This window comes from Eimeria tenella, genomic scaffold (genome assembly GCF_000499545.2).
Source record: "Eimeria tenella Houghton genomic scaffold, Eth_scaff32, whole genome shotgun sequence".
NCBI lineage: Eukaryota > Apicomplexa > Conoidasida > Eucoccidiorida > Eimeriidae > Eimeria > Eimeria tenella.
Window position 1 is genome coordinate 1 of NW_013543049.1, and position 20,638 is coordinate 20,638.

At 46.6% G+C, this 20,638-nt stretch overlaps 1 protein-coding gene across 1 annotated transcript; it reads left to right on the forward strand.

The window, feature by feature from the left end:
• Window positions 1–79: 79 nt before the first annotated feature.
• Window positions 80–1,210, forward strand: ETH_00006000 (uncharacterized protein; the record flags this gene model as incomplete). The annotated part of the gene is made up of 1 exon (XM_013376135.1): window positions 80–1,210. One exon carries the CDS (start codon window positions 80–82, stop codon window positions 1,208–1,210), a length of 1,131 nt encoding a protein of 376 aa, XP_013231589.1.
• Between the last annotated feature and the right edge of the window lie 19,428 nt (window positions 1,211–20,638).

The following is a 20,638-nucleotide window of genomic DNA, read 5'->3' on the forward strand; positions in this document are numbered from 1 at the left end:
GCGCCAGAGCTACTGCAGCAACCGCAGCTTTTGCTGCTGCTGCTGCCTCCAGGGTGCGCTGCTCTGTGGGATAGTCGTGATGATAGCCGGGCAGCAGCTTGACTTGCTGCTGCATCCGATGCTGCTGCTGCTGGCCTCATTGCTGCTGCTGCTGCTGCTGCTGCAGGCCCTGGGGAGCGGGTGGTGCGAAGACTCTTCAAACCGCAGCCCCAAATATCTCAGAAATGCTTTTCGACTTGCTGTGCTGCCAGTGCTCGCCGACTTTACGCAGCGCGCAGCTCAGCAGCAGCAGCAGCAGAACGAGCAGCAGCAGCAGCAGCAAGAACAGCAGCAGCAGGAGCAACAGCAGCAGCACAGGGACCACGAGGACCAGATAAATGGGACAGATGCGGCTGCAGCAGTTGACTCCGCAGCAGAAGCTGCGGAAGACCTGGACGCGGAGCTAGCAGCAGACCTAGCAACAACGGAAGGAGCAGCAGCAGCAGCAGCACCAGCAGCAGCAGCACCTGACAGGGCCAGCTGTGGGGTTGCTGCCTTGCGGCGTCGGCTGGAGTTGCTGCACCGCCAGGTGCTGCTGATGAAGCAGCACATACACCAGGAAGCCAGTGCTTGGGAACGGACTCACCTCAGTTGTGCTGCTGCTGCTGCTGCAGAGGCAGCAGCAACAGCTGCTGCTGCGGAAGCAGCAGCAACGGCTGTTGCTGCGGAAGCAGCAGCAACAGTTGCTGCTGCTGCTGACAACAGTGCAGGTAAAGACACAGCAGCAGAGCTGATTCCTCAGCCACTTTCAAAGGCACTGACTTCAGAAGCAGCAACAAATGCAAGCAGCACACCAGCGGGCTCCCAGCAGCAGCAGCTGCAGCAGCAGCAGCTGCACCTGGGTGTGCCCGCTTTTCCTGTTGCTGCGTGGGCCCAAGTTGGCTCAGAGTTCATGAAGCAGCAGCTGCTGCACCGCTGGCTGCGGCGGGTCATGGGGGAAGGAGAAGTGCTGCAGAGGACTGTTGAGGCCCTGGCAGCTCAGCTTGCTGCAGCAGCCAGCAGCAGCAGCAGCAGCAACAGCAAGATCTGGCGATTAGACGTGGGTGGGAATTACTTCGTTGAAGGCAGCAGGCACCACGCGGTCCTTCGCCGCCGCCCGATGCAGCAGCAGCAGCAGCAGCAACAGCAGCAGCAGCACCGGCACAGACAGCGGCAGCAGCCAAAGCACTAGCAGCAGCAGCGCCAGCAGCTGCTGCAACAGCAGAAGCCGCAGCACGAGCAGTTCAACTGCAGAAGGCAGCAGCTTCTGAGACAACAGGGAATTCCGAAAAAGTATAATTTCATATTCGATTTTGACAAACAAATAGAGAATTTAATTTAGGGTTTAAACTTTGTTTATAGTTTGCTTCCAAGTTTAAGCTGCTGCAGCGCCTGAGTTGCTGCTACTGTGGCGCCGTGCAGCCGCCTGGCCCCGCAGCAGCAGCTAGCTGCAGCTAGTTACGAGCAGCGGCTGCAGCGAGCTGCAGCTAGCTACGAGCAGCGGCTGCAGCTAGCTGCAGCTAGCTACGAGCAGCGGCTGCAGCTGGCTGCAGCTAGCTACGAGCAGCGGCTGCAGCGTGCTGCAGCTAGCTGCAGCTTGCTGCTGTTGCTTCGAGCAAGAGGAGGCGCGCGGCGTTGCCTCATCCAGTGCAGCAAGTCGGGCATGGGACACGCTGAACGTAGGGTTAAGGGTTCGGGGTTTAGGGTTTAGGGTTTAGGGTTTGGGTGTAGTTTTTGGCATCTCACTGCATCTATGGGGCTTTCTAGAGGCTTTCAGATTCCTTCGTTTCGACTGGCAGCGCGCAGAGCTGCTGCGGGCCTCGGGCATCTGTTCACTTCGCTGTTGTGCTGATCTTATAACTTCAAATAAATTAAATTAGTTCAATTCTAACTCGGATCGAAGAATTTTGTCTTCATGCCCGTATCAACGGGATTCCCTAGAGGTTCTGCTGCCGCCGACGCATCGACGCTGCGCGAACAGCCGGCAGGAGCTCTTTTTTCGGGTAAGTTTGTTTATTCTGAATACAAAAAACTAAAATCAAAATCGAGGAATAAAAAGGTTATTTTAAAGTGTTCTGCAGAGAAGGAAGAGGCGGTGGCGGTCGCCCGGGAACCGGGCTGGGGCTTGGGAGCACCTGCAGAGCCCCGGTGAGCAGCTCTGGAACGCAAATGAATAGTGCCAAAGTCATTGAATTTCAATTAAGCAAATTGTTGGTATTTATGATTAATCCTCCTAATAGGCAAAAATGACTCTGGAGGCGGCTTTCCGAGACAGGCGCGCAAGATCTCGCCCCCTGCGGCCGTCGGCACCAGTGGTTTTGGCATTGGTACTTCCCCTTCTTTGGGGTCTTTTCGTCTCAAGTGCTGCCGCTTTAGATCCTCCGCAATTGAAATTGGCACAGAGGTATTCTTTTTCGCCTCCGGAGTCCCCTGTAGGGATAGATCTGCCGCTCAGCAGCGCTTCGATTGCCGCGGCAGCAAGCTCAGGTGCAGCAGCAGCAGCAGCAGCAGCCGAGGCACGCCCAGCAACCGCAGATGGATTTGGCTTCCGGATCAAGAGAAAACCAAGATCATATTTTCCCGCACTCGGGGCATTTGTCCTTGGCGCCATCCTCGCCAGTCTCCTCCTAAGGACCAGCACCAGAAAGGAGGTGAGAGCGCAACACACGCAGCAGCAGCGCCCGCAGGCTGAGTAGCAGCAGCAGCAGCAGACGGAACACGAGCAGCAGCAGAGGCAGCAGCAACTAACGTTCCTGCCCCTTTGCCAGAAATAGGAGGCAAACTGCTGGTCTCAAAGTGGTCACAACTGGCAGCTCTGTTCTCCGTAGGCAACACATTTCGCCGCTTGTGCTGCTGCTGCTGCTGCTGCTGCTGCGTTGGAAACACCTTATAAAGGGCTTCCCAGCCAGAAAAAATGCTACAAAAGCACTTTAAAATGTAGGGCGGCACTTGGTGAACATATTTAAGTCCCGCATCTTCTAGTTCTTTCCACTGATGCGGCGAATGGCAGCCGGGCTGGTGTGAATGCAAGTGTTGAAAAGGTACTCAAAAGGTTGCTTGGTGTTTTTGCATTTACGATGGGATTTAGCATTAGTTGTACCCCCTTTGACTCTCGAAAAGAAGCTTAGAGAGGAGTGACCGAAAGGGCTTTTCAAAGAATCTGAAAAGGGTCGCAGCATCATTAATTCTACAGTTAGCTGAGCAGAAGGTGGGTTTTGAACTGGAAGCAGCTGCGGCATCGGATTGAAACAACTGCAGAATCGGCAAAGCGCCAGTAGTTGCAATTTTATAAAGTAATAAAACCTTCAAGTTTGTTCATAAACAGGTGAGGGCTTACGCGCCAAATTCCCGGCTTTCAAATGCATCTTTCCACATTCGCTGTATGCAAATTCACTTTTCCATGAGAGTACGCGCTTCCGCGCTGCATCGGGCTTGTCAGTCCTTGAGATAATGCATTTTAGTTCAAATTGTTCTTAAAAGGAAGCCATCTAGTCCAAATTACCCCAACTACTAGCTTTAATTGGAACAAATTAGCTGCAACTTGCTACAGGTAATTGGTGCAGAGCTTGGCGCGGGCTGTCTTGATGGGGAAATCCCACCATCTCCGTCTGCTTCCATTGCTCTTCTGTTTAATCTGCTGCTGCAAAATCTAGAGCTCTTTGTATACTTCGTTGGACTCCATATACTGAAAAAGAAAGAAAGTCATGGGGCCACAGCTTCGGCCGTGGGTCGTTAAGTCTGAACTTGACACAAATTGGCTGCTACAGAAAGTTAGCGGCTCATTGCTAAAAGTGTAGATCCGCAGGCAGCTGCTGCTGCAGCAGCTGCCTGCAGTTAAGGACGGAGATGGCTCAATTTGCAATTGAGTTTATTGCCATTTGGGAGTTTTCTGTATAGCGCATGCATGCAGGGAAACAGTCTGGTGAATCAACTGTACAGGCAAAGCACCTCTTCCAGGATATGGCGGTCATCAGCCTCTTCTTTAACCTTTGGCGGACGTTATTTGGCGCAACTTTGGGTATTTAGAGGGTCTAGTGGCTCCGGAGCCATTAGATTTTGTTGAGGAGCAGAGAGTAATTTTCCAGTTTTCATCAAAAAGCAAGACTAATGCGGCTTTTGCTGCGTTAGCTATCGAACACTCTCAAAGAGGCATCTGTACTGCAAAAGGTGGTGGCTGTCTTTTTAGCTCAGAAGGAATTCCTTGCTGATGGGGAATGGACCTTGTGCTTTCGCCTGTAAGCACAGATCGGGGGACTCTGTTGCAAGTGTGCTTTCGGGGCTACAGCAATGGAATGTTTGCAACAGATTATTGCAGGAGTCCCGAATGCACACTGAGCGGGTCTTCGGCGAGATTTCCTCACTGTCTACGTTTGGCTTCTGGAATGCGTGAAATCTGACCTCTTGAAACTAATCTACTTCTAATTTGCTCCAAGGTTTATGCTGGCATGGGGCGTGGCTGTCAGGAAGTAGCCCAACGAATTCGGAAACAATGCATCCATTGTTTCCGACGGCAGCGGCGAAGTGATCTCACATATAATCTGAAAATGCAACATTTTTGGCCTTTGCAAAGTTTGACTTGTGCTATTTTTCCGGTTTCTAGCCTACAAAGGTCTGTGATGATGCACTACTCGCCGAGATAGGACAAGCTGGTGAGTGTTATAAGAACTACCATAGGAACACTGCCTCAGAAACCTAAACATGTTCGAATTGTGATATATACTTTAATGTCAAATGAATTATGCAATCAGGCGTGAGCAGCCTTTGCTGAACTGTCGGCGCCACACCCTTTTGCTTCCTGGGTTGAAGAGCATCACAGGTGAGGGAAGATCTCTTCTTGAAGCTTACGAACAAAGAGGCTTGTTAGCAACAAGCTGCTGCTGGCTTTCTGTGGTTACAGCGAGTGCGTATGCATGTTTCAAGTGGATTTTGTAGCAGAGAAGCATTACAACTTTGCAGATTTTCGTTCTTTCCACACGACTTGATATCAACCCACTAGGCCTGTGCGGCATAAGCAAAGTTTCGCCTCCGGTGCGTGGGACTTCCCGATAGTCTTGCATAGCTGAAGAGGTTTACTTTCACTACTTCCCATAAAGATGGGGTTTCACTACTTTCCATAAAGTTGCGGAAAGCTGCCGGAAATGCACTGGGCTCTTGAGCTGCAGCAAATGAAGACAGAAGTGAAGGCTGCGGGAGCAGGTCGTGAGTTCTAGTCTGACAAATATGCTGTTTCTGTGATGCGACTGCGTTTTTGGCTGTTGGAGCTGAGTAATTTTGTCGAGTTTTATCTCCATATTTTCCTCGAGGCACTTGTCTTTGCGGAGCACTTTGCTGCTTGGGGAAGAATTTGAATTATGTAAACGCCATTGTCTTGCAGCTGCGAGATCATTGCGCCTTAGAAAGTCCGTTTTCTTTATACAAAGTCCTCAACTACTTACTCCCAATTCTGCATTCGCTACAGCTTTGGTGCTAGATCTCATCAACTACGAAAAATGCTAGTTGTGCAGGACCTTCACTGACTGTAGCACGGGCTTGTTGAGAGCTTTCTTTTCTTTGAGGAATTCCTTACTTGAACAATTTACGGGGAATTCCTTACTTGAAACACCTAAGATAACATATCTCTGCTTTTGCAATTATGGGCTCTTCACGCCCCAGAAAGTCCGTTCACTGCAACCCAAGTCCTCCACGACTTACCTTCGACTCTGCGGACATGCAGCCTCTGCTCAGTTTTAGTTGTGAAGCTTACCTAGGATACTTTAATGTTGATCAGGGCTAAGATGAGATAAATGAAGGTGTTCCGAATGTTGGTTTAACCGAACTGCCAGTCGATTCATCTGCGTTTCTCTCCAGTTGTGTTTTGAGAGCCCCGTTGTTGGCTAGGGTGAATAGCTGCAGGGCTGCAAAGTGATATTTTTGTATGGGCTTTTTTGGCTCTACGTGCCTGCTGCTCCCTTTTCAAAGTGAATTCTGGCACATTCGGCTGCTGCTGCTTGGTTTGGGTGTAAGCAACTCGAAATCGCGGGATTCTCTGTGTTTCCAAAGAAAACTTTCTTCAACTATCACCAGCGATCCTTTTGTCGCGGCAAAAGCGTCTAAGGCCCAGCGCCCACTGCGCATTCCAGTCTTCTGTTGTTCAGGACGCAGGCGAGTGTGGGTTCCACTGACCTCCCCAGGGGCAGCAGGTGAGATTGTTATTTTGGCAATTCTGACAAGACTTTCCGACTTGCTGGGAGCTTCTTGTGTTCTATATATGTTTTCCACCGATGCCTCTGCCTTTGATGCATGGATCGTGACACGCAAACATGATGTGGCATTTGGGGCGCCCTCATGGGTCGACGATACCCAAGTGCTCCATTAAAGTATATTTGGCGCATGCTGTGTAAAGTGGGTGCATAGTGTATTCAGGTGAAAGGCGATGGTGGAAAGTTACGTATAAAGCTTCCTTTTCATCGTCTAGGTAGCCACAAGATAGGCACTACAGCAGCTTATTGCAACCAGGAAGTGTGTTCCTTTGCTTCCCGATGCAGAGGCGAGCGCTCATGCTTAAGTTCATCGAGCCCCACAAGCCACTGTAAAATTCAGGCCATCCTCCAATCAAGCAAAGGCTTCGTCTAAACTTAGTGCCAAAGCCATGCTAGTCTCACTGACATGAGCGTAGGAAGTGGGTCAGCAACGCAAGTGCCCAGTACTTCATGCACAAGGTGCGGCGCTTACGCAGCGCAAAGCCCCAAACATAATCTCTCAGGCCGCCTGCCTGGTATTCTTTGAACCGCGCGGATAGTGTTAAATACAGAGTGGTCAAGTTTGTCGATGTAACTGCGTCTTATCAGGGTCAAAGATTCGAGTCCTCTGCTGGTGTTTGTTGTGGTTTTTTGTACGACGCTAAGACTCCACACAAAGGCGCGTTTTGCTCTCTCTGCTACTTTTAAATCCAACTTGCAGGTTGTGAGCCTTTGTCTGACGAATTCAATGCCACTTTGACTCCAAGTACATAAAATGAAATGCTGCAAAAACAACGCCGTGTGCTTGCGTGTTTGCACCCACGAGAACAGCGGGGTTCACAACTGGAATCAAAACTTATTAACCCAGTCGTCACATTCATTAAAGACTTCCGATGTTTTTCTTTATGACGCAGGTCGTGCGTGTTCTGCTAGGATAGTGCCATGGTGAACAGCGAAAAGTGGTGCTGCAGCATGCTGATTGACCAGTACTTCGTGATTCTGCTTGGCAAGAAAAAATGCAAAGGGAAAAGATGGAGAGTATCGATTTCCAGCGCCACTTTTTGCACCCGAATATTAGTACTTGTAAAAGCATTGCCACGTGTTCTCTTATTTCAATAATTACTGCTCTGTGCCATACTGGCATACAACCATGTTGATCCTTAGGTCTACAAATATCGACTAATGGTGGAATTTCAGGCAATCGCGTTATCTGCCACTACCTAGGCAAGTGATAACCCAGTAAAAAGCGCTCCTGCCGATGCTAGTGCTATCGCCATTTGTGGGGAAAAACTCGTGCTTGGCTTTTGCAGGAGGTGAGTTCTCAAGCCGCTCAAGTGCAGTATTTGATGCTTTACGGCAGCAAAACTACCACTCATTTCGTCGTATACCCGAGGAAAATGGACTAAGAAGAGCAGTATCTTTCCTGAAACATGAAGCTGAATGCTCAAGGAATGCTGGCGAATTGCTCTTAGCCCGAACATCGCGAGCCCCATTATGCGAACACAGATGGTGGGTCGCCGTTGCGCTGCACTTCTGTTAGAATATGAAGTGGAAGCCTCTGTGGCCTCCACGATTCATGTAGGATGAAACGACAGCATTTTGCGCCTGCGAGCTCACAAGATGCAGCACTGCCACGTTGGTGTACGAGAAAACTTGTTCATATGGATCCTGACAAACAACCATTCCTTTTGTGAGCCTTATCGATGCCTAGAAATTCGCGCTATTCTTAATGTCCTGTAGCGTTAAACGCGCTCTTCCAAGGGATCTGTAATTGTGTAAACCATGGAGCGTCGCTGGGATAGGTCCACAGTTTTGATACAGCAGGTTTTCGTATTTTCGCTTCGAAGTGTTGCTCGCCTCCCACCAGGAAGTAGGTTATCAGGTGCTTCGCTTAATAGAGTCTTGATAGAATACTTGTGGCCTTACGACGAGTCATGGTGACACGAAAGAGCCGTTTTCAAGATATTCCTTTATGGCCAGTGGCAGATAGTCGTTTGATGTACCAGGTAACTTGACCACCAAAGCATATTCTTTTTCAACTAGAGCTCTCTGGTTTTAATATTGGCTGGTTTGTGTGTTTTTAGCTAGTGTGTATTCTTCTGGAGGAGGCGCGGCCATCTTTGTGGCGGTCTTGCCCCACCTAAGCTTCGTCTTTGAAGGCCTACTGACACTTCATGGCCACAATATGCAAACAAAACTGATAAGGATAGGAAAGGAAAGTCTCGGAATCGTTGCTACTGAGCGAATCAAGACAGAGTTAGCACAGCACCCTGCTAAACACGCAGCGTGTGCGTTTCTGTATTCTCAATTATTTAAGCTAGTGTCGAAAATGTTGTTGCTCGAGCTAACATTGTCGTAGGCAAAACAGAAGATATAGTGCTCACAAGAATACGCTGTTGAAATTCTTACCGTTGTTGAAGCTGCGTGCCGGTTGTTCACAACCAGCAATATCCTAAGAGAACCATTTGTTCCAGGAAGTGTGTTCAAGCTCTTCTTCGCTGCAGATGCCATCGCATTATGGTTGCATTGAGCACTCCTCCCTTCTGGCTTCGCTGAGGGTTACAGGAAAAACCTGCACCACTCAAAACTACGACTTCAGCTTGTGCGCTATAAAACATTCTTCAAACTTTTTTCAAATTCGCCTATTCCCTGCAAAAATTCTCAAAATATTTGTTAAAGCTGTCAAGCAGACGCGGCCTTGACTTCATTTACAGGCTTCTGGTTGAGCTAGCCGTAGACACAGTATTGTTGGAATAGCCATAGCACCATGTGTTGCATTGTTGCATTTCCGCTTTCGAAGTAAACTACTGAAATACACAAGTGCCTGTGGTCGCCGCTCGATGATGGCTGTCAAGCAGTCGATTGTGTCTCTGTCTAGCGCTGTTTCCAAGCATTTTGAAGACCTTTGATACTCGGCTTCTGCTCAAGCTGCCACCTCACGGCAACAAGTCCTTTTGGACCACTGTGTTCCACATTTTTGCGATTAGTTGGTGCGTGGGCTCCGCCTGAGTGCTTGGGAACAGCCAGCACACCTTAAAGGAAACTACAAATAATTGTTAATCTCTATGTGAACTGGAAAACGTGAAAGCTGCACCGCGCTTAGAAAAGCCTACATAGCTTCTGCGCGACAGCCAGCCTCAACAGGAGCCCACGCGTTGGAAACGAAGCATTACATAAAACCAATTATTATATATTAACCTATTAAGCCAATAGTGACGCTTTGTAGCGATAAACAGCACAACACAAAAAAGGAGTTATTTTGGCCCACAGGTTCGTACTGAGGACTTACTGAGGCCAAGATCCGTTGCTGCAGTCCCGCAGGAGCTCGACTCAATAAATTCTCCAAAGATGCTCTTTTTAGATGCAGAATCTCCGAATGAGCTGAAGTTGCTGGACGTACTTTCAGCCTCTTTGCTCAGACAAGCAGTACAGATTTAGTATGTGTTTTTTTGCTTTTAAACACCAAGAAAGTGTGGTTCTTTCCAAAAGAACGCATTGCATGGGAATTTTTAGCTGGTTTAGATTTCTAGAGATGGCTTTGAGTGTGCTCGTAGTCTCTTGCACCAATCATAAAGTGTTACCATTATTCAATATCGAAGTTTACTCATGTCAAGACAAACCTTTTACACTTTAGAATTGTCAAAACTGTTTCAGAATCGCAAAACGTCCCATTATCCTTCACGTGTAGCAAGCCGGAGGCCAGTTGACGGTTGATTAAGAGGAAATGGTTACTTCAATGCCTGTGATAGAAGATGTCTAGGTCTTTCAAATCAGCTAGTAAGCTGCTGAAGCTTCAAGAGTTTGTCCAGTGTTTACTTTCCTGAGGTACATCTAATTATTTAGGCAACTTTGCCTACGTCACATTTTCCAAGTTCCACCAACTCTGCGATTTAGACTTGCTCCAAGATAAATGCCCTCAGTGCATTTGGTGTTTTAACCCTAGGGAGTGCGAATGCGCTGCGTCTATCGAAGAGCCAGATCCATGAGTATAAAAATATTTCTGACCTGTTAGACTGCCCGATCGATTTTCATAAAGAAGCTGCATGCAGTAGCAATTCGTCCCAGCCCACGTTTTGGCAAAACGCTCATCTTTGTCTCGAACCTAGGATGCAAGTCCCTAAACGTTCCCAGCGCACCTCTGTTACTGAACAAGCTTTTAAACTCAGCCCCAATGCTTTGCTTTAGAAATTTATGTTTTTTTTGGGCTAAGATGGACTTCACTGAGCACACACATGGGCAGACTGAAGCTCCGAGATCTGCTCCCTTTTTATGTGTCCCTTTTGTTTGTAGACTCAGTAAGATTTGATTGCGTGACACTAAGTTGCAGTGTTTTGGCGGCATCAAGTTTGCTGTTTGGTGCTTAGCTTGTGCGTCTGAGACCATATCAAGTTATGAAGTGCCTGCAGCCCCTATAGCAGCTAAATGCCCACACATTTACTATCACAAACAGTAGAGGGTGGCCTGCCACAAGGTGCTTTTTCAAAAGGCCAACTGGGTCCAGCTTTAGAAAACTGCTGCATTGGATGCTTAGTAAATAATTGAGAACAATTAATATTGTTGTTCAAAGCTAAAGGAACATTGCATGTTTCCTTTTTTGTGAGGACAGACAGTAAACTCTGGGTATTCAGGGCAGTTTTGGGGACACGCAGGTGGTATATTATGAATAGGCTAATCATTCGCTAACTATGCCTTCTTTGGCGTTTTTTGTGTTGCACATTTCTCTGATTGTGAGGGAGAACAACACTCTACGTGATTGAGGTCCAAGAAAACACGAAAAATTTAGAAAAACCCACTTGGAACAGCTCAGATATATTACCAGATGTAGAAGTTTGTCGTATCACGGAAGTTTCGGGATAATTAAATGGATTAAAATGGCTTCTGACGCGCACAGCGAATATGCAGACAGCTTCCGTGGTAAACAGCGAGTGCGTTCCAGTTGCCTTTGCCTGCAGTTTCAACTTCACTAGCCAATTTCCTAATATATATCTTCACATTTATGAATTATTGGCACCTCCTCTTGAGTTCTTCACTATGCTCTTCTATCAAATGTTTACAGTTGAAGCCGATCAAGTCCCTGGAAAACGCTGTATCTGGCCAAACAGATTGTATGCAACAAAACTCTTGATTTTACGTGCTTTCCTCGCTGAACTAGTGTCAGTGTTGGAGGAATTTCTTTTTGTCCGAGTTGGCCTTAGACGTTGCATTGCCAGCACAAAAGCGCTAGTGGGATAGCTGCTCTACGTAACAGGAATGGCGGACAAACAGGACTTGTGCGTGCACTCTAGGCGCGGCGACAGGGGCAGTAGAGCTTCAGTGCCCTATCACCACTGTAAATATGGGCACACATTTTTGTCAAATACTTTTACTTTGATGAGTTGGCCACAGGAAGTGCGTTAAGAACAGCAGCAGTGCAATCACAGGAGTGGGGCGCAGACAGCGCTATCGGGCGGGATAAGTCATGCATTTACTTCACATCTTCTGTTGAGATTGTTGGAAAAGTGTCATGATTCAATAATAAGGAACAACTGGGTAAGCTAATAGGAGTTCTGGCTGCACGTTAAGCACACTAGCCCACGGAGGAGGTGGAATAGGACTTCGTCTCAATAGTGGTTCCAAACCATTGCGTACACATTGCGCACCATTTCCCCTTCAGGGGCTAATTCGTTCCAGACGTGATTCTTCCACAACATTCCTAATTTCACCTCAACAGAGGCCCGGAGGGGATATATTGAAAACGGAGGAGATCATTCTATTAAAATGCTGGAGCTAGGGCTGTTGTATCCCCTGTATGAGTCCCAAACTCTATTTGTTTGTTGGGATTGAGCCTCACCAAAGTGGCACTTCAGATTATTTCAGTATGCTGCCAGTCTTGCATCTGTGAGCCATGTTGACTCTTGAGTAGCGCTGGTGAGCATTTAGTATTTGGTACTCTGCAGCAACACCCGCTAAAGGAAGTAAGCGCTCCTGTCAGGTATTTAATTTGCTGCTACTGAGAGAAAGACGGCCAGCAAATGGCTCAAGCTGGCCTGCAGGAATTGGCTATCTTCGCTGACTAAAGAAACGCCGCCGTGAAAGATACTTTCCTAAATTCCAATATGTCTAATTTCTGTGGCAAAAGTGTAAGCGTGATCATCTTTGAACTGTGTTCAGTTGCATTCGGTGAAAAGAACGAGTGCGCTGATCCTATTAAATCTTCGGCCAGAAACTAGATGGGAGACACTAAATTGCCGCCAATGCGTTTTACGCCAGTGTAGCTTCAAATTATTTGTAATTTCCAGTTGGACACGATTGTGTCAAGGTCGTGAGCTCTTGCCTCAGCGTTCCCACTTTCTCTACGACCTACAAAGGAAATGCGGAGGTGTTCTTACAAACAGCTCTAGGGTCTGCGTCAATTTAAAATGTAGTGCGTATTTTTGCTAGCATCATGTTTCAATTTGATCGCGTTTTGGCTTTAAGTCCATTAGCACTGGCTGGCACAGCTGCAGACCAGTGGTGTCTTCACGGAGGAGAAAAGGCCCACCACTATCGGCTAAGAAGGTCTCTAGGAGGAAAAGACTCTAAGGACAATGATATGTGTAGCCTCTATTGCTTGTTCTTGGCTGAATGCTGCTGCTCTTTGTGAAGCCCGTGAGTGGTTTACTGTGGCACGCTAGTATGGTTTCTTTCTGCGAAGAAAGAAAAGTACCAGGACTCAGAAAGTGATATTGTCTAATAAATTCAAGTCTTCGGGCTGGAGCGAGCTGGTTTTTCAAATGTAAACGAAAAGATGGCGTATGCAGCTGCCTCAGCTTTCCAGCTTCTTCCAAGCCTAGGATCAGCCACGTTCTGTAGATATAAACTTTTCTAGCGGTGCAATAATTGTCTCCTGAAAGAGGTGTCCATGAAGTAACTTGGGTAGCTCCAAGAGAGCGAAATTTCCAGTACTTGTCTTTGTAGCAGCGCCGGAGAACATTTTGATCCCTGATTACTGCCTGCTATGCTACGCAGGACGGCGCACTACTGTTTTTTCAATGGGGAATTATGAACAAAGGCAATTTTGTTTTGTCGAAAAACAGGATGTGCGGCTCAGAATTCAGTCAGAGGCATTGTGTTCAAAGCAGAACAGCAAGCAGCATCTTGGAGTAGAAATGGGATTATTATGAACTGCACCCTGCAGGCGACAATAACATTAGTTGCTGCCGAGGCATTCAGACCTGGGAGAAGCCAATGTAGGCGCATTTCAATTTGCACAGGACGTGCGTGCTTGGGGCCTCGTTTGCAGACATTTGTGCAGCAACGGTAGTAGGCATGATGAAATTTCATATTAGTGTGCGCGAATCACATTTCTGCTGTCTTGAGCAGCACATAAGAAATGTGTCTCGAAGTCCCTTCTGCTCAGGAAGTGGGTTTTGGGCTTTCAAGGATCATTCTAAATGGGCTTAAACGGGGTATCACCGACGCAGTGCAGGTATACCATTCAGCATTCCCGCTCTTGCCAAGTTTTTTCCGGGGACGTTTTCGTATAGAGTATGCAAAAGCTTCAGCTTGCATGAATTTGTAATTTGAAAATTGTTTCTAAGTCGATTAGCAGGCGCTGGAAGTGGAGCAAGTTTGGCTTTTCTCACACAGACGGTGTGTGGCTTCTTCAAGTGCTCTAACCTCGCTTCAAGCCAACAGACAGGAAACGCCAGGGCCTAGCCTCTGCATGCTGCTTTCTTTGGAAGATTGATGCCTTCAATGCTACTTAGCGTTTAAAGAAATAAAGAGCGGGTGCACGAGAAGCGAGCCTTCCTGAACACCTCACTTATTCATGCTCAAACGCAGGACTTATAATCGAGATGCTCAGGAAGGCTAAACACAGGGCCATTCACTACGCTAGATGCTAATTCATGAACATCGAACGCCAAGCTTTTCTTCTAAACCAGCTTGTCCGTTTTCTCATGTGACTCGTAACACACATTACCAATCACGTCTAGCCTGGGAGCATATTGGGTAAATGCGTTGGGAAGAAGAAAGTGGATATGAAAGGGCAGCTCTCTGTCACCCGCATGCAAATCCCAGTGACTGGTGCTTTTAGAACGAGCGGAAAACTTGCAGAAAACGTTTGCGCGATGCATTTCTGGTCTCGCCGGGGCCCATGAGAAGCGGCAGCGCCATCCTAATCTTGCAACCAGGAAGTACGTTTCAGGTGCAAAAGATAAGCAAAGGACGTAGAATCGGATATTCTTGATATAACAGTTGAACAATGCTTTTATATATTCAAGGAACTGCCGCAGTGTGCGAGACAGAAGCGAAAATTGATATCTTTCATACAGGAAGTAGGCCCCGATAGTTCCCGAGGCAGATAACTTGCTCTTATCGGAGGAAAACACGCGAGGGCTTTTTATTCGAGTTTTACGTGTTACCACTCGCACGCGAAAAGTGCCAGCATGGTTTGTGCCTCTGCTGCGAGCTTTTGCAATTGCTCACATCAAAGCCACGTTGCGAATTACAGACAGTCTTGATATACAAACTCTCAAGAAATGGTATAGATGCGTATTTTTCTCAACATTTTCTATCCTCTCCTATATTCGGGACAATCCTGAGACTCTTATTTGCTTTCACAGTATATGTACGCACAAGTGCAGTATAATTGGCGCAGCTGGTGAGTTGCTCTGCAGACCTTGCAATTTTTTTCAAATTGATGCCGCCATGAATGGCAACAGATTGGTCTCTACTGGCAAATACAATTCTGCGTTCGCATAGGCATGCAGTTATGATCCCGTTCTGTCGATGTACTGGCAACGCCATGAAAATGAATAGCGGCAGCACCTTTTATCTTCCGCCGCTCCACAGGTTGCTGCTTTTTCTTTCCAGGATTTGGCACTATTTGCAAGCACATGCGCAGACCTTCAGGTTTTATAGCTACATATCATTTTTGCCGTTCAGCCAGAGTCCAATGTGCCTTTCTTTGGGGTTCTGCGGGCCATAGGATTGCAAAATTGAATGATGAGGGACACCACTGGCGGTTTATAATGAGCAAGTCCAAGTGTTCACCGTTGGGTTCTTTGCTTCTTTTCAGAAAGTTTGTCAATTTTTCTAATTTCTGAACTATCGACCTTTAATAGACTTGTGCAGGATTGCCCAACTTCAACACGTAACTTTCTCCGGATGCGTTTCCTTTAATCAACATGCTTTATTTTGTGAATGCAATAAAGCAGGCTCGATCATTTGCAACTGGCCTCTTTAGGAAGCAAGGAAAAGACTTGTCCTCAGCTTTTAAAGGCGGCAAGAGAGCAGCAGACACTCTGGAAATCAGGAAGTTTCGTTAGCCAGCGCCCCTTGCAATTATCTCTGGAGGAGCTTTGCACGCACATTAGCTCAGGCCATTCCTTGCATTGTTCGTTGATTTCAGCAAGTGCGTTAAGCAATTATGCAGCCTCCGTCCTACGCTAGATCGTATTTTCAAAGATTCTGATTTCAAAATTAGTCTGTGTGCTCTAGACGGTACTACTTTTAGTACAAAAAGGCTGCAGCTGTGGCCGGTTTGGTGTCCTCTTTCTCCAGTTTCTTGCTAGTTGTTGCTAGTTTATTTACTTGCGGGTGGGTGAGTAAAATGCTTGGAAATTCTCGCTTTTCTATTCATTTACCCCTGCTCCAGGAAGTGGGCTTTTGTCGAAGTGCAGTCTTGCAGGCTGCACTCCGGTGTGACTTTGTGTGTAGCGGCAACAAGCTCAAAGCCTGGTCAACGCAATTCCTAACTTGTGCGCTAAAATTACTAGCCAGCTCCCCACTACAACAGACTTGCCAACACATTCTCCGTCCGAATACAGGGAGTGGGTTTTCAAAACTGTAGCTGCGGCACAAAGCTGAAGTTCCAGTGTGCTTGTCAATTCCAGATTTTAAATTTAAGTTCTTGTGGAAGCCAAAAAAGACTTCTGTGCTACAGCATGTGCGTCTCACCAGTGCTCGCATTCGCCACTTGTAGAGCACTTAGATGGTTTACATAGTGCAAGGAATTTCCTCGAAAATTTGAAATTTCTCTGACCTAGCAAGTGCGCTGTCTGTGTCTAAGTGTTTTCACCAAAACAGAATATCAGCACATGGGTGGCGAAACTAGTTTGGCTCACTAGCTCTATCTGGGTGCTTCGTTGAGCGCGGGCAGTGACGGCAATAATAATTAGCCGTTAAATTCATCTTTTAATCTCCCAGACTCTATAATTAGCTCGTATGTCCACTCTTTGTTCATCTGATCGTGTTACAGATTATTTCAGCGACTTAGTGTTCAGCTTGTGTTGCTTTCGAATCGTGGCTGGAGCTGCAACGTCTTCAAGAGCTGCGGATCTGCAGAGATACAGTACCGTACATCATAACCTCTGAGACATTTGACTAAAATGCAAGCAAATCAACAAGAAGCCCGAATGAGTGAAGATGCGCTGAAAGGCCTAAAAGTCCAACAGAACCGTCTGCACGCACTTATGAATTCTGCGGCAACGTTGAGAAAAGTACGTACGGCATAATCTCACAATGAGCATCTTAACAAATAAAAAAGTATTCGGCAGCTGGGCCAACAAATGAATGGCTTATTGTGCGAAGCGCCAGAGTGCATGGAGCATGCCAAAGGCATGACGAAGCAGCAGCCCTTCAGCATCATTGCGCTGCAGTGGTTTATCGCAGTTTCTGAAGCACGTCAATCTTTGTGAGTTCACGAAAATGCGAAGGGGCAGTCGGCGATTACTTTTTATGCTAAAGTTTATTTTGTTCTTCTCCACAGTTTGTACGCACCGATATTTAGTCTGAACCGTCAAGAGAGGCCGAACATTGCCCGCCCGTTTCCTTCCTCTTGAAAAAGCGTTTCAAAAACTTACTTTCCATAGTTGGCAAAAGACATAATTTTCGTCTGCAACTATTCCTGCAGCATAGAATATTGCGTAGGCAAGACTAACAACAAGTATTCCAAGTTCATCCACCTGTGACTTGTGCAGGTGAAGTCTGCTAACTTCATTGTAATGAAGTCACGATTCTACAGGGTGCTGCTAATGAAGAAGTGGAGAAGTCTTCAGTCCGGTGTGACATGCCGAAATGATGTTCAGCAGTGCTGCTGAAGTGCCGCAGTTTGTAACGTAATACCGATATGGAATTGAAACAGGTGTTGGTGATTGCATTGAGTAACATTCACAGCATTGAAAGTAATCGTTTTGCATTAACTCTACATTTTGAGGCCAGATTGTACGCGAATCCTTTTTTATTGCTCCACCTTCACGATGCCTTCCGCGAACTCATTCTTTTGTACAACTTAATCTACGGGAACATAGCCTTTTCGTATTCAGCACCGGAATATGTGTGCTTCTGTGGCGTTGCACGCTTTCCTTCAAGTACAATAATGCACACGCCTTGTGAATTTAATGACTATGAGAACAGGCAGTAGGAAGACAGCCGATGCATCAAGTGTTGCACTTCCCACTTCATTCCTTTTTCGTGTACAGAGCCACCAGTAGTTCATTTCTGACGTTTTGAACGCGGGGACAAAGTCCTGGAAGAATGAACAATGCTGTAGGGGTACCAGGTCAATAGTTCTGAAACAGCAGAAGGTGAGGGTTCGAGCTTAGCTTAAATTGTTAAACTATTACCACCGTTCACGCACAATCTTCAGCCTTATTTCTACGGAATGCATGAATGCACTCATGGTTGGGCTGAAACAAAATCAAAAATAAATTAAACCACGGGAGTCATACTCCATGAATAGGCTAGTGAACACTCATGTCGATTCCTTCCAGAGCGTGAGTTCTTCAAGAACTGGCAGCAGGGTTCAACGACATGATCAAAAGCTTCCCGTGTCTGCAATATGTTGATTTCTATATTGAAACCTGCCTGTCGGTTCCTCCTTTTGCAAATTGGTGCTTTCTGCAGCACTTGGAGACCTTTGTTCTTTTTATTGTTGAAGCGCAAGCTGACTGACCTTAAGCCCCACTTCAGCTGCTTGCTTAGGGCGTAAGTTGACTAGCGGGCTGCGCTGGTAAAAGAAAACTAGCGGCATTTACCTTGGTAATAAATGCAACTGCGCTATTTAGCGGTATGTCTGCCACCAGCTCTCTACGGGGGCCTATGACTTGGTGTCAGGGTGAACATAATTATGTCATTCTCTTGTCTAGCACCGGCTGTTGAAGCTGCCCAATATATAGCGTAGGAGCCCTAGAACACTTTACAGGATGTGAGTTTAAGTGTTGGCACTTTCATAATTCATTTCCCACTGTGCCATCAAAGTGAGATTGGAACTTTTCGGTTGTTTCGTGAAATGCGCTAGCGCAAGATGGAGCTGTTTTGCACAAGATGTTCGGCCACAACCAGTAGCGCCTGTTAATTAGCATTTTCGTTTCTTCGGGATATCTCTTCAGGGAAATGTTTTAGCCAAAAGCACCAGTTTCGTGCCTGCAATTGTCTTTTTGCCTACTTTTTGTCAGTGTTTCTGGCTACGCCGCTGCCTCTGTGTATCGGTGCCTTTGTTTATATCTGCCCTCTTTTCTTCGAAAGCATCTCCTGATTTCTTCATATTCGCCTCTTCTTGCACAAGTCCCAGTGCGTAGATGATTGTCATTCTGAGCTCAGTTTGTATGTGTTTGCAGAGAAACACCTGCTGCTGCAGCGGTAGATTTTCTGACAGCACTTTTTATGGCTTGCAGTCTGCCATTCTTGCCCACTGCAGCAATTTTGATATGTGATCATGATGCTACAACAGCATATTCAGCTCTTTGTAGGGCCCCCTGTAGCCCAAAGAGAGTCTGGCAGCTTTGGCTGCATGCGTTGAAAGTGTTACCCCATATTTTCTAAATAGGCTGTTAGTTCCTTGATTCTCTGAAATGGCACTGGAGCTACGAGGCAGCTACAATCTACAGAAACTTGTGAACTTCCGACAGTAGCAGCCGATGTCAAGTCATTTAGCTTTATGGGTCTATTCGTGACTCTTCTGACTTCAACTTTTTGGAATTTTTTGTTTTCAAAAAGGCTGGAGTTCACTCTGCTGCCGAGCTGCACGCAGTCTTGTCAAATGATTGGAAGACTTTCCAACAGGATATCACTGCAGTTCGCTCTCCAACATCTCCCCGTAGTGGTGGCAAGATACTTCTTGGCACAGCCAGTGCGCTGCTAGTGTATTAAAAGTCTCTGCATTTAGGTCTGCAGCCGCCTTTCCCCTTCATATGGTGGTTTTCACCGTGCCTTGAAATGCCAAAAAATGTTTTCCTATGCATGTTGGACTTGCATCTGTGCCTTGCCTACAAACGCATACTCACAGGGTCTTGGAATAGCTTCGTTTTTAACAAAATGGGCATCATTTATGTCTTTTCGCGGCATTATTTCGCGTTTAGTGGGTAAACTCAAATGACATGAAGTACGTGAGTGATTTGCTCCTTCAGATTCATTTGAAATTTTCAAACGGGCCTGCTTTCACTTATTTCTTATCTTTGGCTGAATCTGTTTCTCTGAACATTTGACGGTGACTTGACACGTTGTGCAGCATTACGTACTACTTTCGTATTGTTGTGTTGAAGGTGCTGCAGAAGTGGATCAAACAATCACATCTAGGTATTTGCTGCTGTAGTGGAGGCACGTACCTCTCGGCCGTTCAGCTGTGAAAGCGGCGCAGCACTGAGCTGATGAAACTCCATTGTTTCAATTCTTAATGCTTTCTAGTGAACCTAAAGCTGCTTTAAACTCTTAATCTTTTTTCCCAAGGGTCAAGACCTCGTGAAATGTTTCAGAGGCTTCAAAAGGGAAAATTCGAAAGCGCTTTGGCTCTTTTGATTGCAGATTGTCCGTCCCTTTCAAGCAATTCAACAACTCCAAAAAATCAGCATTGAACATATCAATGAAAGGAACTTAAGCTGCAGGCTTTAGCGTGCAAGACAATAGTTATAAGGGCACCGATGCCAGTACATCTAGTACAATTACACTGACTTAGTACGGACTATGTGGCACTGACAATGGTGTTCAGCTGGTGCGTCTTCTTTGTTTTCGAGCAGGTTTGAGGAATGCTTTGCCTTCATTTTCTTCTACGGCGCCGCTTCTGAGACCAAGACAGAGCAGAAATTCAGGGGTATTGGCACGAGCTTACGCTTTTTGAGTTGACGCAAAACTTGCTTATGGCTTAATTTTGGGGTTTTGATTATTCATGATAACCTAATAGATCGCAATTCTTTCTTTTTTTGCCTCAAATGCAGAGTGTTAGTCCTCTTTGGCTGATTATGCCTTAATAACTGCGAGAAGCGCTTTTCTACTTCCAGAAAAATGCGAGTTGGAATCGAACACCGCCTCGTCTTTGTGCCTGCACAGCTAAAGTAATGGTCATTACCTCCAAGGGCGCAATAATTTAGAATTGTTCCCAAAAAGTATCTTATTGGCCCAGAAAAAGGAGCCTCTGGAGAATGCCCCGCATTCATGAATGTCGT